The 16,471-nt window shown below is 40.3% G+C and overlaps 1 protein-coding gene across 1 annotated transcript in view; it reads left to right on the top strand.

Annotated features, from left to right (window-relative positions):
- Positions 1–16,471, top strand: part of DGKQ (diacylglycerol kinase theta) — a 92,405-nt gene that overhangs the window by 69,109 nt on the left and 6,825 nt on the right. Inside the window, exons 16-22 of the mRNA XM_062018808.1 lie at positions 4,602–4,753; positions 6,124–6,272; positions 6,838–7,019; positions 8,398–8,498; positions 12,210–12,356; positions 13,845–13,956; positions 15,307–15,459. Coding sequence (XP_061874792.1) covers positions 4,602–4,753; positions 6,124–6,272; positions 6,838–7,019; positions 8,398–8,498; positions 12,210–12,356; positions 13,845–13,956; positions 15,307–15,459 — 996 coding nt within the window. The remainder of the gene's footprint in view (positions 1–4,601; positions 4,754–6,123; positions 6,273–6,837; positions 7,020–8,397; positions 8,499–12,209; positions 12,357–13,844; positions 13,957–15,306; positions 15,460–16,471) is intronic.

The following is a 16,471-nucleotide window of genomic DNA, read 5'->3' as shown; positions in this document are numbered from 1 at the left end:
TGAATGGAAAGTCACTTTGTGCTAATTGCTTCTTAGACTGTCAGGCAATTAGTGTGGTCAGATGTGTTGATCTGTTCTGCTGTTTCACCATCTCAGGCCTTTAAGAATTGAATCAATTGAATTAATATTGTTTCATAATATTAAAATAAATGAAAATACTCTCTTTGTTGGATGGAGTGTGAAAGAAATACAGCCTCTTACAGAGCTGGGCAGCTGCTATGTGTAAGGTCCTGCAGGGACAGTTCAGCATCACTCTTTGGTAGCACGTCAAGTTGAAAGATGTTATAGGGCTGAATCTTTGAACTGAAAACTAGTCCTGGCAAACAAGAAAATCAACGAGAGTTTTATGAGGCCAGTACCAGCACAAAGGTGACAAGTTTTTGTGGCTTTAGCACTAACACCACATAACAGTGGAGTACTCTCAGTCATACTTTATGTAGATTCCTTAGGAGCAGTAGAATGTGGGAGTTTCCCAAATGGGTGAAACTTTCCATATCATTCATTCCACTGATTCTTCACACAAATGTGTCCAACTTAAAAACATGATTTTTAATGACCCTCTTAGCCAAAACACCGTGAAAAATTGCTTTCCACTCTTCTTGCACTGCCGTAATTTCCTAAAAAAGTAAAGAGGCGGCTTGAATTCTTGCTGTGTTGACCCAGTTGCTGCTCCAGTTGCCTTGAGACACCTTGCACATCATTCCTCATCAGACACGAGGACTCCTTTCCGACTAGAGTGGAGGAGGTTTGTGCTCTGAATGTTGTGAGTTCATTGGCTCTGTACCATGCACATACATGGGAAATGCTGCAGGCAAGTGTTGAATTTTACTTGTCACTTAGAGACATCTGTAGTTCCTGGAGAAAGTCCACCACCCTGGAAGATGCACCATGGTTGTCGTGCTGGCAGGCCTGTGGCACAGAACACCTTGTTCTGCCTCGTCGGGAGATACGATTACATAGTATGCTCAACAGAAAGGCGTTTAGTGTGGATAATAAATACCTTGCCCCAGCCTGAAGCCACATGGTACTAATCATGACAAATTAAGCAATTCACAGTGACTGACTGTTTAAATTACACATCCTCTTCCAGCTGTCCCTAAGAAGCAAGCAGTAAATTCCTTCCTGAGCACCAGCCATCACAAAATCCCTCTGTGGATTTCACTCCTCAAGCAAAGCACTGAAGCCAGGGCTAAAAGGGGAAAGAAGTCCTCAGGCTGTGAGTCATACCATCCCCTTCTTCCCACTAACAGACTCATTCCTACATCCCCACTGGGGCTTTATTAAGTGATTTTAAAAAATTCTGCAGCGTAAGAGTCCTACCCTTGTGACAGTCTGTAATTGCAATGGAGCATGTACTTTTCAGAAAAGAGCACAGCAGCCCTGCCCTGCTCTACAAACTGTCATAGAGTTTTTAACCTTTACTGAAAAATAATCGTTTTCTTAGAAGGTGGCCTTTCTCTAGCAGTTTTGCAGTGTTTCTTATTCTTTTAATGCAGAGTGATGATGGGAATCAAGTAAACTGTAAGGCTAAACACTTTCTAGAATGCTTCTGTTGGTTTTTCATAGGTGTGTTTACTCTTAAATAGGTTTAGTTAGGAATTTACATTGGAAAATCTTGAGCCAAGATGGTTTTGAGTGGTAGGATTGCTCAGTTTACACTACAAACAGGTGTCCTCTGCAGCTGCTTGTGAGTCTTCTTACATTCAGTGTAAGTGTTTCACTCTTTTTAGGTTTTGTACAGTACTGACACGTAACAATTAGGAAATTTAGATGGTTTGTAGAAAGTTTTGTAGAAACTGTAAATATTGATTTTTAGCAATGTATGTTTACTTGTGTAAGATCTCAGATGACTTTCCAAAACCCAGCTGTGCCTTTTGAGTGCTTTGGAGCTTACCATGTCTCAAAAAATCATTGCGATTCCCTGGGGTTCCTTGTGAATTGTTTTAGTTACTTGGTTTTAAACTTGATGTGTTAAAACTTGACTGTAGAAACAAGTCATGTGAAATACGTGTTCAGCGTGTCACTTACAAATGTCTGAAACTAGTATTTTTAGAAAGTGACTTCCTGAAGAAGAGAAGGTAATCAGATACGCTTGTTCATATTCAAATAAATAAAGTGTTTGTTTGACTTGAATGTTTCTTTTTTCTCTCATTCTTTTTTGAAAAAGTTTTTGTTTACTTTGAGGTACAGAACTAAATTTTTTTTTTCTTTTTATCCCCTCACCCCCCCCTTTTTTTTTTTTAAATCCCACAAGTTTCAGGCCTTGGACCAAGCCTGAGGTTTCAGATAGCCTGTATTGTTCAGTAAGTTGAAATGACTGAAGATTAAATTCAGGTAGTAAAAAACCTTTGAAGAGGAAGAAATGAGAAGTGGTCAGGTGGGAAGGTAGGTTGAAGTAGAAGCTTTAACAAGGAGTGCAGAAAGGGAACAGTTTACCTTGTTACACCATGGGACGTGGCATTTCCTTTCAGAGTCATTCTGACTTTCATTACTTGTGGGATTTTCAAACGACTGTTCGTAATATGGGATATGGCAGGTGATGGTGCAGGAACTGATGGACTAACAAGAAGAGCTTTACTTCTGGAAAAAGCAGAGCTCTGCTTACTATTTTTATTAACGCCTGTGGTGGCTCAAGGAAATCCACTTCTCTCACTGGGATGTGTGGATCCTTGAGCTATTGACCTTACAACTGAAGTAATCCTTCCTTTTTGTGACAATGGCATGCATTGTTTTCATTAGACTTCCTTCACTGGCTTACAAATATTCTTTCTGCATGCTTAACAGAAATAAACATTATCCTTGTTGTATGTTGGACATGCTTCAAATAATTACTTCCCCCTTTTCCTGTAAAGCCTGAATCTGGAGGGTAGAGGTGTTTGGACCTAACAGTCAGCACAGTGTATCGTGTGAAGGTGGTTCCTCTGGAGCTGTGGACAGCTTTGCAGCCTCTATCTCATCAACCTAGTTGTTTTACCAGCAGTGAAACCTTTCCAGTAAAATAACGTTTTGAGGCTCTTCTGGGTCTTTGTCATGCAGAGTAGCCTGTTTTTACCTTTTTTGTTTTTTTGAAGAAACATACATATTTTCAAACTGAAATGTCTCTGGTAGAATTTGAAGGACAAGGAAGGAAGGTGAAAGAGGGGAAATGTGTGCCTGTTCCACTAGCCTTCTTACCTGCCTAGTGTTCCCCTTCATGCTGTGTTTTGTGTTCATGCCTGCAAGTCATGATGGATAGCAGAGGGCATTTCTTAACACAGGCAGTGACTGAGAGAAGAAAGATTTGTATGTGTTTGCGAGTATCTTGACACATCCAGCAGGATGTGACTTGCAGAGGATTCTTAGGAAATTCAGTTCTTAGGAAAACAAAATTTGATGAAATCTCTCAAGTACTGGAAAACCCATTCATTTAAGTGTCCAGGTCAGCTCACAGGTAGACAATGATCTATGATATCTCAACGTCTGACTCCAATTTGCTTCCCCACAGAGTTACCCGTGAACTTGTCCTCATTTCTCTGCACTTGGCTTTAGTTCATTCTCTCTGATGTCTCACTGACAGCAGGCGACAGGCTCTCTGGGTGCTGTCTCTTTGCCTCTGTAGCTGTCAGTATCTCTGCATGTTTGCACACTGCAGTCATGCTGCTGCCTCGCCGCCCCCTGAATCATTCTTGTCTAAACTGACTTATATTTAGCACTTGTTCTGTTCCCTGAATCCATCCTGTCAGCTGCATGAAAAATTACTGTTCCCGGACTGCTATCCAATTTGTAAATTCAAATTCCCATGACTTAGCTGTTTCTGTTTTGGCCCTTTCCTACTGCTATCCAGTGTGATGATGAAAGGGCTGATGGCCTTTTCTGATCTCTCTAGAACCATTTACAAATCGTTTTATGGAATGATTTATGGGCTTTCTATCTGAAAAGCAGTCTGGGGCAAAGGGGGGAGGGGCACTGATTCTGGTAGCTGGAAGTTTTGACCCTCACAGTCTGTGGAGTGTCACAGGAAATCTCTGCTTTGAGAGCCCCTTCAAAAGGATCTTCAGTAAAAGTGTGAGGGTCGTAAGATACTGGCGTCAAATCTTCCTGATTGAAATTTTTGAATACATATTTTTAACAGAAGCTTTCAGCCTTGTTATGTCATGGGGAACAGCATGCCAATGTTTGCCCCAAAAACCCTCATTTTGAAATACATTCATCTTGTAAATTAACATGCATTCTAAGACTACCATGAAACTTAAGGCAAATGTTTTGGTTGGTTTTGGGAGAAATTCTCTCTTTGCAAGAAAAGTATTTGAGCTATCCATGGCTTGGGAAGGTACCTTATCCCTCATAGGCTATTTACAGAAAATATGGAGGAAGGGCTACTTAAAGTGCCTTAGTTTTTAATGTTAAGCTCCACTGTGTAGTTGAAGAAGGAAACTTCATCTACTAGAAAGACAAGATCAGCAGATAACCTGTTCATTGTCTGGACATTGACTCTTTTTATTTATCAAATCTGGATTTATTTTTTTAGTAAAAATCGAGGAGTCATCAAGAAATACTTCTGAGATACAGTAAGAATTTTCCTGCAGAGTTATGGTTTTGGCTAATCCTTTCTCTTCTTTCAGGCTTCCAAGATACCACAGAACTGTTGCCCACTTCTTGTATTTGTAAATCCAAAAAGCGGTGGTCTAAAAGGTCGGGATCTGCTATACAGTTTTAGAAAGCTGCTAAACCCCCATCAGGTCTTTGAACTTACCAATGGTGGCCCACTTCCTGGGTAAGTCCTCGTCATTTAATTTTTTTAAGTTGTTTTGATATTTTTCAAAAAGACAGGTCAGATGCAATTGTTCTGAACGTGTACGTTGCTTCCATTCTGTTCCTGAAGAGCAAAGCAGTGCGTCACTTATTCTGACTGGTTCTGAAAACAGATTTAAAGTTTGAGGTTCTCTAAAGAAAAGAGAAATTAGTAGTTGCTGATGTACATGCTTTTGTCAAGCCTAATAGAGCCCAGGCCTGTGGAAATCATATGTATTTTACAAAAACACAAATTTAATCATTATTAAAAACAAAAATATTTCCTAGTCGAATGGTGATGGAAAAAGAAGTGTCACATTGCCCAACAAGGCTTGATTTTGCTTTTATTTCCTGTGATGTTTTGTGGGAACTAACAGGAAAGCATGATATTATTTTGTATCTGGACTCTTGAAACTTGGCCTCAACTGCAGAATTAACAGGGTCTGTCTGATCCCAGCTGCAACATTTCTAAGTACAAGGAACAGAATGCAATGTGCTTGTAGGGAGGCAGGAACTGATTACTTGATTGAATCAACACCACTTTGTTACCAGCTTCATGAAACTGAAAGTGATGGTTGTAGCCTACTGAGGAGTAACCCCATTCTTTCAGCACTGCTTCAACAAAGAACTGTCTTGATAAGATCTTCAAAACAAAAAGCTTTTGTAGGAGGAAACACAGCTTATGCAGGAGACAAGAAAAACAAGCTGCACAAGTTAAGTTTTTTTGTCAGAATTGTGTAATTCTAACAAATTCTTGAACTGCGTTCTTTATAATGCAGTTCAAGCTGCAGCTTCAATAGCTGCTTCATTTTGCTTTGCCCATGGAGACCTTCTGTGGCTTTATGGCAAAATGCAGTTGTTCATTGCTTGTTATGCATTGGGAAATAAAAATCCCTTTGCAGGATGTCTGGTTACGTAGGATGAGAAGCCACGGAAGGTAAGAGCAACCAGGGAAACAGTACTATGAAGAAGAAAATATACTGTGAGTCCTATGACAAAGTAAACAACCAAACAAACCGCCACTAATCAACATCTTCACTAAAATGTAGAGTTATAAACGTTCACGTTGAAATATGAATAGTTTGATCTCTATGTGTTTGGTGAAAAGGAAAGTGATTAACAACTTACCTCTAGCTGTGAAGATTCGTACAAGAATGTGATGTTCACTCACTTGAAACACCTTTAAAAGTTCCAATTTTTCTATTCACTTAGCTAAAGTTGATCCTGAAACTGATGGTAAAGGGTGGGGGAAATACATTAATAATGTCTTACCTTGAATAGCACATTAAGAGGCTTTGCTTTACCTGTACTGCATTGTAACTTTTTTTTTTTATCTTTACTTTGTCAATGGAGATTTCACACCTTCTCTGAAGTCCCCTCCTTCCGAGTGCTGGTGTGCGGAGGGGATGGCACCGTTGGATGGGTCCTTGGTGCACTGGAGGAGATCAGGCACAAGCTGGTGTGCTCAGAGCCCTCAGTTGCCATCTTACCTTTAGGAACAGGTGAGATTCACAGTGAGAACAGAAGCAGAAGTCCTCTAGAAGGTGCATTTTTATTTATCCACCTGGCAAACAACTCAGCTGGGCAGTAGAGATGCCACAACTCAGTTCTGGCCAGTGCTGGGAGAGCAAATGCAGTGTTACCTTTTCAAGGAAACACCAGTCATGCTTTCTGAGGCAGAAACAAGCAGCAGGAGTGTTGGTATGGATGTTTCTAAGTGGGCAGAAGTTGGAAAGGGCAAAATGTTATCACTCTTAACGACTACAGGTACATCAGTCGTTGCTGTAAACCAGGGAACTAGGTGCTCCCTGAATTCTCAACTCCTTTCTTCATCCCTTTTTGTGATGAGGCAGTGTTATCTTGTATGTGATATTCAGCTCACATGCACAACAATGCTTTGGTTATTTTGGTTATTTTTTTCTGCTTGTTAACTTTACAGTCTAATCTTAACTTCTCAAGTAACTTGTTTGGGGCATCTTAACGTGATTTGGTGTATGAAACAGGGCTGATGCACTTAGCTAACTTGTTAGATTCAGTCATGTTTTGTGGTTCTTTGCTGTTGCCCAGGTAATGACTTAGGGAGAGTCTTGCGCTGGGGGGCTGGCTACAGTGGTGAGGACCCCTACTCGATTTTGGTTTCCGTGGATGAGGCGGATGACGTTCTTATGGATCGATGGACTATCCTTTTGGATGCAGAAGAGCCAGCTGAAGGTGCAGAGAATGGCATTGCAGAACCTGAGCCTCCAAAGGTGAGCTGAGCACCATTTGGGTTTGATTCTTTGCAGTTGTTCTGGCAAAAATCACAAAGAAGACAGACAGCTGTTAACATGGTTTAGTCTTTTATTGCTTACCTGTCTTTTATCTTCAGCCTTACTGAGCTGTTCCTTAGTGAACACATCAGACTGTTGGCAAAAAGTATCTGATAGAGGATTCATGAAAAGGTTCAATTGGCAATGGTATGCCTGTTTGCTTCAGTTGAGAAGAGGTTTATTTCTCAAATAAGAAAAGCTTTTTGAAGGAATGTCAAACACTTTCCAGAACACTACTGCAGTGTAGACCAAAAAACAAACACTCTCTCAAAAAAAAGTACTCTCATCTTTCCTTTAAGGGTTTTAAAAATGACTGTGAGTTGCTAGCATATACAGAAAGTAAATCCTTCTGCTATCATGCTGCTATCATGTGTCTGTGTATGTGGCATCTGCTTTACTTTTTAGGAGTGAAATTTTTGGCGGGGGAGAGTGTCCCGTGGTTCCTGTTACTTTTTTCTGCTTAGAGAAACAAAGGTGTTGGTCATAGATATGGTGACTTGGGAGCTTTGTATGAGTCCTGCTTCTGTTTATCTTCAGACAAAACAAAAAAAAATGGACAAGGGAAAAAAGGACAATTGGCAAAAAGGAATTGTAATAATAGTAGTAATTGTCTAAGATTTTAGTGCAGTTGCTGGAAAATCCAAGGCATTTTGTGTCACTGGAGGATTTAAATTGCTCAAGTTCCAGCTATTTTTTACTTGGTATGGAGAGGGCTTTGTTTGCCCTGAGTGCCTAATCTACTTTTTAAAGGTGAAGGAATGGAGAGTCAAGGACTGGCATAGAAAAGATATTGAATATAAATCTGTAGAAACTTGAGATTAGCATATAGGGTTGCTGTTAAAAATACTGCAGAGTAGGTGAAGTCAAGTTCTTTACTCATCTGGCATAAGCTGTCCACCTTCCAAAGTCAGGAAGAGTGTCTTCCCAAGGATGTGATGGTAAGTCCATGACTGATGCCAAAAATAGTAGTGGCTTTGGCGTTCAACAACTTGTGTAGTTATTGCATAGAATTGCTTTGGGAAGTTGGGCTGATTTTATGTCAGCATTTGTTTCTATTTTTGCCTGACTGTGCTTGTTACTTGCAATTAAGATTAAATTTTGAAGTTTCTGATACTTTGTAAATAATGGCTTCACATATCAAGAATTGTCTCTACAGCTTTATTTTTAGTGCAGTGTTCCTGGCCAATGTTTTTCAGGACCTGTCAAGTTGAAAGTGACTTGAAGGGTCATCTGCAAGGCTTGTTTTTTTCATTTAAAAACTTTGGAACCTCTTCATTTATATATGTAACAACGAAATAATAACAATTTTCTTTGTCAGATTGTACAGATGAACAATTACTGTGGTCTTGGTATTGATGCAGAATTGAGCTTGGACTTTCATCATGCTAGAGAAGAAGAACCGGGGAAATTTAATAGCAGGTAATCCTGGGGAAACCAGAGGTGAAGAGCAAACTGTGATACTGCATGAATTCCAGCTTACACTGTGACTCTTTATCTTGAAATGCTACAGACATCCACAGACAATATTGCTTGAGGCAGAGCTTGGCACAGGAAGGAATTAAGTTAGCCAGAAACCTACCGATAAAGAATTGAGGGGATTTGTTTGGGGTCTTTTCCTTCCTTTTTTCTTTTCCTTCCTTTTTTCTTTTCCTTCCTTTTTTCTTTTCCTTCCTTTTTTCTTTTCCTTCCTTTTTTCTTTTCCTTCCTTTCCTTCCTTCCATGTGAACTGACTGCTCTTGAGAGCAGAATGGGAAGTTTCAGATTGTGGCAACAGAAATTGCACACAGTCCTTGGAAAAGAAATGTGCTTGAGTGCTCTTCTGAATCATGACCTTTAGCTGGTAAATGTCCTGAAAGCTCTGTGCTCTCTGGTCTCAGACTGCAGAGTGTCCTTGTGTGCTCAGGACTCCCCCACCTTTGGCTGACAGCCCATCGTGCAGTGATGATGTCCCTGCAGAGGGAGTTCAGCACTGAGGTTGCATGGCAGTGCAGGCAGAAACAGTGTCTGTTGTGACACTGACATTTTTTATGTAGTCAAATGTGTGAGGTTTTCTCACAGTCTAGAACTTAAGGATCAAGGCATTTGCCTTCATTCCCCCATTGCCATGAGATCCTGGAGCAGTCTTTAGAGCTGCCTGTTTGAGAAGAGACCATATCTTGTTTGCGCCATCTAAAATTGGCAGGAGGATGCTGTGGCAGGCAGTCTCTTGAGTGTAACATTAAGCAAAGAGAATAATCTGCACAGTTAAATGCAAGTTTAGAGTCATTTTAGTAAAAGATACAGAACTGTTCCCTCCCTCCCTTGGGTCACTGTATGAGAATCTGGTAAAGTTCTTTCTTGGTCAGTAAGATCATCCTAATAAAACCAGCCAAACGGATGGTATTTGTTGGTCAGAACTCTGAGCTTTTGTGGTGGTGGCTTCCCACCCAGTGGTAGGCCTGTTGAATTGCAGGATTAGATAAAAGGCAGTCATTTTGTTTTACTTGACAGCTTTCCACACTGTACTGCAGTCTGAGAGACTTGCTTCTGAGAGGTGTTACTTAGCTATTTATTTGTGCTCATGGGAAATTGCAGTTCCTTTTTAAAGGCCTGGCACACAGATTTCTTATCCATCACCTTTAAAAAAGAGTTTCCTGAGCCTACCCTTCTGGATGTGCATCGTTTGGCAAGAGCTTTGAGGATTTTGGCATTCTGCATAGAGTTTCTCCATGACTCTTGAGTTCTGGCTTCATTATGTTGTTTCCATACTCGGAAAGAAGTTACTAATGGTCTTGCTTCCTCTAGCCACCAGAAGTGCCTACTGCTTGGGCAACAACCACAGATGTGATTACACTAGAAGTATAAGCTGGTGCCTTGGTGTCTCCCTGAGTCTATAGAGACTTGTTTATTTAAGAGTAAAGGGTGTTTTTCAGTTTGCTCTATCAAGGGTAAATACAGGATTGCAATACTTTAGAAGCACTTGTTTGCTTTCATAAATTCATTGGTCTTGTGCAGGATCACTTTTTAGGTTTATATGTTCTAAGATATTCAATTAGCTAAACCAAAGAATCAGACCTTCTGTGTGTCCCTCAGGAAGGGTGTGTGGAGCTTTATGGGTGTAGCCAGTGGGACATCAGATCGTGTATGAACGTTGGCTGTACTTGTAGTGCATCTTCTGTAGAAAAACAAACCAAAAGGCGATTCCTGAACTGTATAGGTCAAATCCCCAAACTCATCTGAGCAGTAGGATGTTCCTTCCGTATTTTTACTCCAGAGTTTCTCCAAATAGTTCTGGGATGACAAAATAAGGCAAGTGTTACAGCCAAGCTGATGCAAGGGCTCACTGGTTCCATGGGGCTGGATGAGCTGCAAGTAACGTCCTGCCCTCCTCTCTTGTCCCTGCCAGTGTCATCTCTAGTAGTGGCTGTAATGTGAGTCTCACTTAAGACTTGATTTCCTTCAGTACAAATAAAGTGTTTGGAGATTGCTTCAAGTACGGCTGTAGAGCTTCTTCCTTCTTGCCTTGCTAACTAACTGTGGTGAAACTACTGTCTACAGAATGTATGTAACCAGGGGTGTGCTTTGGGAGATGCTTTTTCTGTCTACTCAAGTGGGCAAGCTAGTGTGTTGTCAGCTATTGCTAGCAGTAGACTGACAGTTCCCACTGGCACTTTCTCGCAAAATCATATCCCACATGCAAGGAAGGGTGATGATTGTCTGTGGCAGTGGATGTGTAAAATCAACCTTCCAGGCATGGCTGGCTGTTTTAATCATCTTTCAGTCACCTTGAAAACCATTGGGTGGGAACTGACCTGGTAATATTACAGAAATCTGTTTGTTCATTCTTATTTGGTCTCAATGTCGTGGTAAGATGCATGAATGGAGTGGAATGTGTATGCAAGAATGGAGTGATAGAATTTAATCTCCGAGAGATTTGCTCATTGTTCTGAGTCATGAGATGCTCTATCTAATGTCTCTGGATCCTGTGGTCTGCAGTGGTCCAGAAGTGTTTCTTAGAAGTCACATAATTCAGGATTACGTCTGTGGTTGTGGCACTGTGCCATACCATTTCAGTTTCTTCAGGCTTCTTTCTTCATGCAACCAAAATTAATAGGTTGTGGGGATATTTAAAGTGTTGTGTTTCCTACCAATATTCCATTACTTTTCAGTTGTATCCAAATTAAACAAAACCTGTCTTAGCACAGACACATCTTTCTGTCTTGTCTGGAGTAGAAGCATATGTCAAACATATGTTAAATAGTGTTATATCAGGTACCTTTAATTTGGTGCTGTTTAAAACTGTTAGCAAGCAATATAATAATTTAAAAGAATGACAGTCTGTCTGTAGCTCATATGCTGAACTGGCTGTCTTTGCCACTTGAGTGTCTACAGCATTTAGATGTAATGCCAGAGAGATTTTGCAGATTTGGATTCCAGTAATATCCATGTGCTGGTAGGGTCAAATAATGGAAAATTTTGCTTTTTGTTTTAAGGTTGCCCTGAAGGCCATGTATCCAAAGGTTTCCATTATAGAAGAAAATACACTGTGTGTTTAACTAACATTTGTTTATGTTATCCTTAAAATATTTTGACATTTCTAGGGCTGCCTTAAAATCTTCCTCTTCTTTTTTTACTCTAAAATTAGGAATCTTAAGAGCTGTGTCACAGGTTAACATTACTAAGTGTATTTTAAGTTTCTACAGCTGAATATATTTCAGATGAATTAGCAATATGTAAAGCAAAGACTTCCAAAGATTTTTGTGCTTTAATTATTCTAGCATTGCATGAGTCAACATTTTAAAATGTTTCATGAACACCTCTAGGTCTTAATTAAAAAAAACAGTCTTGTAGTCCAGAAGCTTACATGTCAAAGAGATATTGCATTCAAACAGAGCTTTAAGAAGGGATGATTTTTCTCTAATAAAATGTCACAGATCTCCACATGCATGAACAACACAAATAATCCCTTAAGTAAAAGGTATGTAAAGTAGCAGCCCATAACTTATGCTTTGTTTCTGCAGTAAAACTGGAAGAATTTGGAGAGGGTTTTAACTGAAAAACACTTTAAACATAGCTGCTAGAGGACAAGGCTGTTACATGTATGAGGATGAGTGTTACCTTATAGTTAAGAAAATGCTTGTCTGATTCTAGGTTTCACAACAAAGGAGTTTATGTGAAAGTTGGGCTGCAGAAGATAAGTCATACCAGAAATCTTCACAGAGACATAAAGCTTCAAGTGGACCAGCATGAGGTGGAGTTACCAAGTATAGAAGGACTCATTTTTATTAACATACCCAGGTAAAGAGGAAAGGAAGGATCCTGGGTGGATGAATGTCTGGCTGTGTGGGCAGAAATGCTGCTTGGTATTTGAGCATCAGGTGTCAGTTGGTTAGATAAAATGTTAAATAGTTGTAAGTGTTGTTACTGAGCATTTTTTGTTATTTCCTGACTCACTGCCTTTGCACATATGCCTAAGACAGTAGCTCTTAACACCATTTTGATATCATTTTGCGGATCCTTCTAGGTGCTGATATACTATCTCGTTTTCCCAGTGCAAACCACTGTATGTTTGCTTTTTTTTTTTCCTGTGTCCTAACAGTAATTTGGAATTATTTCCTCTCCAAAAGTGTTCAGACCTCTTTCTGACCAGTTTTCTAGTAAAATATGACTTTTTAGACATGATTGTAGGCCTGTGGCTTCTATCCACTACCATTTTCCCCCTCCTCCAAACTCATTGAACAGTCCATGAGATTTCATTGTGACTTGTAGAAAGAGCCAAGATTATCAAGTAGCACACACTTTGTGGCATGCAAGAGACTCGGCACCTCAGCAGTTCCCGCAGTGAAGGCCAGCCAGGATTCAATTGTCAAACACTATCCAGGTCCTATAGCCAGCTGGTCAGGATATATGGAGTTGATGATGGTACCTTGGTAGCTGTGGAAAACCTGCTCCGATACTTGCAGGAAGCCAGAGTTACTGCTGTGGAAAGAAAGGAAGGTGTATCTGCAGGATGACTTAGATGTGCAGATAGAGGCAGAGGTAGAGGCAGATTTTTCTGTTTGCACAAATCCAGCAATGAGTAATTAATGCTGCCACTTTTTAGATATATATATAGGCATTGTTATGTTAAACTGTGTCTCTTTCCATTATAGTCTGAGAGCATTTCAGCTTTCTATTCAAATGTGTATGTTTACAAATGCATATGTGCACGTGCATGTACATACAAGTATAGATTGCACATGAGAGCTGTGGAAAAGGTCAGCATTAGTACTTACGAGTCCATGGCTTGGGTAAGGAGGGTGAATACTGCACCAAAAGCAACACACTGTTACATTGTGAAAAGCATTTCAGAGGACTGAAGTGCAGGAATACCTGCTTAACTTCAAGCTAATTTGGCCAAGCACAAGAATAAAAACTCAGTATTTGTTTTAGCTTTAGTTTCTCTCTGGTAGCTTCTGTGAATGTGTCCAGACCAGTAATATCTGTGCTAAGTTCTTCAATATTGGAAGTTAAGGGCTAATATAGCTGTAATCTGTAACTCTTTGGAGTTACTTTCTTACATACTCTTTTTCTTCCAAATGGAAGCTATTTACTTCACTCCTTCTGATCAGGTTAGAATTCTTCCACATTTTAGGAAAACGCCACCTGCTTTTGCAGTGCAGGAAAGCCATGTTGTCCTCTCCAGTGTCTAGCTTGTGAAATCTGTGGAATGAGGTCCCCCGCACAGGGTGTCTCTGTGTCAGATGGTGTGCCCATGGTGGTCACTGTGCTGTGCTCTTCGTGCAGCTGGGGCTCCGGAGCCGACCTCTGGGGATCTGAGAGCGATAATCGCTTTGAGAAACCACGAATCGATGACGGCCTGCTGGAGGTGGTTGGTGTCACTGGTGTTGTTCACATGGTAAGTGATACATGAAATGCAAATATATATATATATGTGTGTGTGTGTGTGTATGTGTGTGTAGATAGATAGATATGTATGTATATGTATACGTATTATGGAATACACTAGTTTCCTCATAACAGCCACCTAGTGTCAAAACCAAAGAGTTCATGGGATGAGAACAAGATTATATTTTAATATTACAAAATTATACACTCTTCATTTAGTGTATTTGTGAAAAGTCTTGTCATACGTCAACATAATCGGGGCAGAGATTCCTTCTAGATAGGTGGCTTTTCAACCTATGTCTTTGAGAATCTGATGCAAGCTGCTCTGGATGTGAATGCTACATGAAGCAGATGGTATGCCAGTTCGGCAAAGAATATTATGACTCAGTTTGTGCAACTTGACTTCTTCCATATCTTGAGTATTTTTATGATTGTCTGCTATTAGCAATCCAGTTCTGTGGGACGGCAGGTTATTTTTGTATTTTCTTCATATTTCTTTCACTATCTTAAGAAATCCACTGCAGAAAAAGTATATGTGGTCAGGTAACGAGAGACAACTAATTCATACAGCCACCAAAAATGGAAAGGTGGATGCTTGGAGTGATTCGTGTAGCTCAATCTTTGGCATTAGCCAACCTTACCATTTTGTGACTTACATCTTTTAAGGAAGACCAGTATAAAACATTCCATTAGAAGAAGTGGTTTGGTAGAGATCCTTTAAATTTTTGTGGAGTTCTAAGCAACAACAAGTGTACCCATTGCTTCAGCATATAAATGTTAACAAACCTGTGCTCTGGTTTTGTAATCTTCTGTTAAGGTTTTTACCCCCATATTTGGTGTCTGTACACATTGGCCAAGAGAATGTATAGCAACAAAGTCCACTGTACTTCACTTTTTATAGTTTATGCCTCTCAGACCTTACTTGTAGTTGAGGATGAATACATGTACATTATCTTCCCATTTGATACAATGCATTTAGACTTTCAAGTTTCACAGGTGCCAAAATCTGTGTGTATGGTTAAGTGTTTTGAAAATGTGTTTACTGTATTAAGCAGGTAGGAAGTAAAAGCAAACAAGACCTTTGTGAGTACGTGATTGTGGCCAGCCTTAGTGTACAAATTACTTCACCTTGTCGGTCACTTTGCCTGTGACTGCCCGCAGGGGTACCTGAGTTCCTCTTGATGTGCTGGCTTAAATAACTGATGTCATGTCAGTAAACTCATCCTATGCAGCTTTTGCCTAAGCAGTTCTTTTACTTGAATTTGAAATGGCAGGTGAGAATAAAATTTTACCTGTCCAGCTAACAATTGTGCTTCTTGTTTACTGGGGTGATTAATATCTGGCTTTTACTTCCTAATAGGGTCAAGTCCAAGGTGGTTTTCGATCAGGAATCCGCATAGCCCAAGGCTCCTATTTTCGTGTAACGCTCCTAAAGCCAATTCCAGTCCAAGTTGATGGAGAGCCCTGGATTCAGGCCCCTGGCCAGATTATTATTTCCGCTGCAGGACCAAAGGTACTGGGCGTAGGTTTGTCTTAGCAAGTTGACTTTCCTTCTGCAATGGGTACTATTGTATTTATTGTCTTGCTTGCCTGTTGTGTGTTGATGCTTAGATTTAAATGAGCTAGTCACTGTGGTGTGGTAACTGTCAGATAAATACATAGCAATTTCTTCAGATGGTTTGGTGGTCCTCTCCAGTGGCTCAGATGAGGCTTACATTTAAAAGTCCCTGAGCTTCACCCTAGTGAATTAATTCTTTTCCCTCTACTGAGATCTCCAGGCAGCATCACCTGCCCTGTATCACAGAATCTTAAGGATTGGAAGGGACCTCAAAAGATCATCTAGTCCAACCCACCTGCCAGAGCCGGGCAACCTAGAGTAGGTCACACAGGAACTTATCCAGGTGGGTTTTGAATGTCTCCAGAGAAGGAGACTCAACAACCCATCTGGGCGGCCTGTTCCAGTGCTACATAACAAAGCAGATCACAGTTGAGGGCCATGGTGGTACTTCAGTATGAGAGGTAGGAAGCAGTCTGCTGTCAGTACTGTAGGAGAGAAAGTCTGTCAGAGAGGGGCAAAGGAGAAGACTGAATCATGGAGGAGGAGAGTCAGAGAAGAACAGACTGGAGTAATCAGTGTCTGGTTTTCCTTGATATTTCAACATATATGTAGAAGGAAAAGAGCACCAGCTAAGAATTTAATTTCTCTATTGACACTGAAGTTGTAATAGAAATATTTTGCAGTAGCTTACTCTGGTGCATACCAGTCTACATGTTTGTCTGCTACCTTAAGGAGGCCTTTTTACCCCACAGAAATTTGTTGCTACAGGCAATCTCAGAGAATACATAGTCTTGCCATGTGGGCTACCAGAACAATGGCCCTTGCAGGAGAAAAATGAGTGAAAACTTCAGATGTTTGGAATTTGTTAAACTTTGTTCTTTTCCAAGAGAAAGGGGGAGGAAGAGAGAGAGGAACAAATCTAACTTGCCCTTGCACTGAGAAATATTTCTTACTATCAGGTTAGTGA

The sequence above is a fragment of the Colius striatus genome, chromosome Z (assembly GCF_028858725.1).
Source record: "Colius striatus isolate bColStr4 chromosome Z, bColStr4.1.hap1, whole genome shotgun sequence".
NCBI lineage: Eukaryota > Metazoa > Chordata > Aves > Coliiformes > Coliidae > Colius > Colius striatus.
Note: the sequence above shows the minus strand (reverse complement) of the source record. Positions and strands in the feature narration are given on the sequence as shown.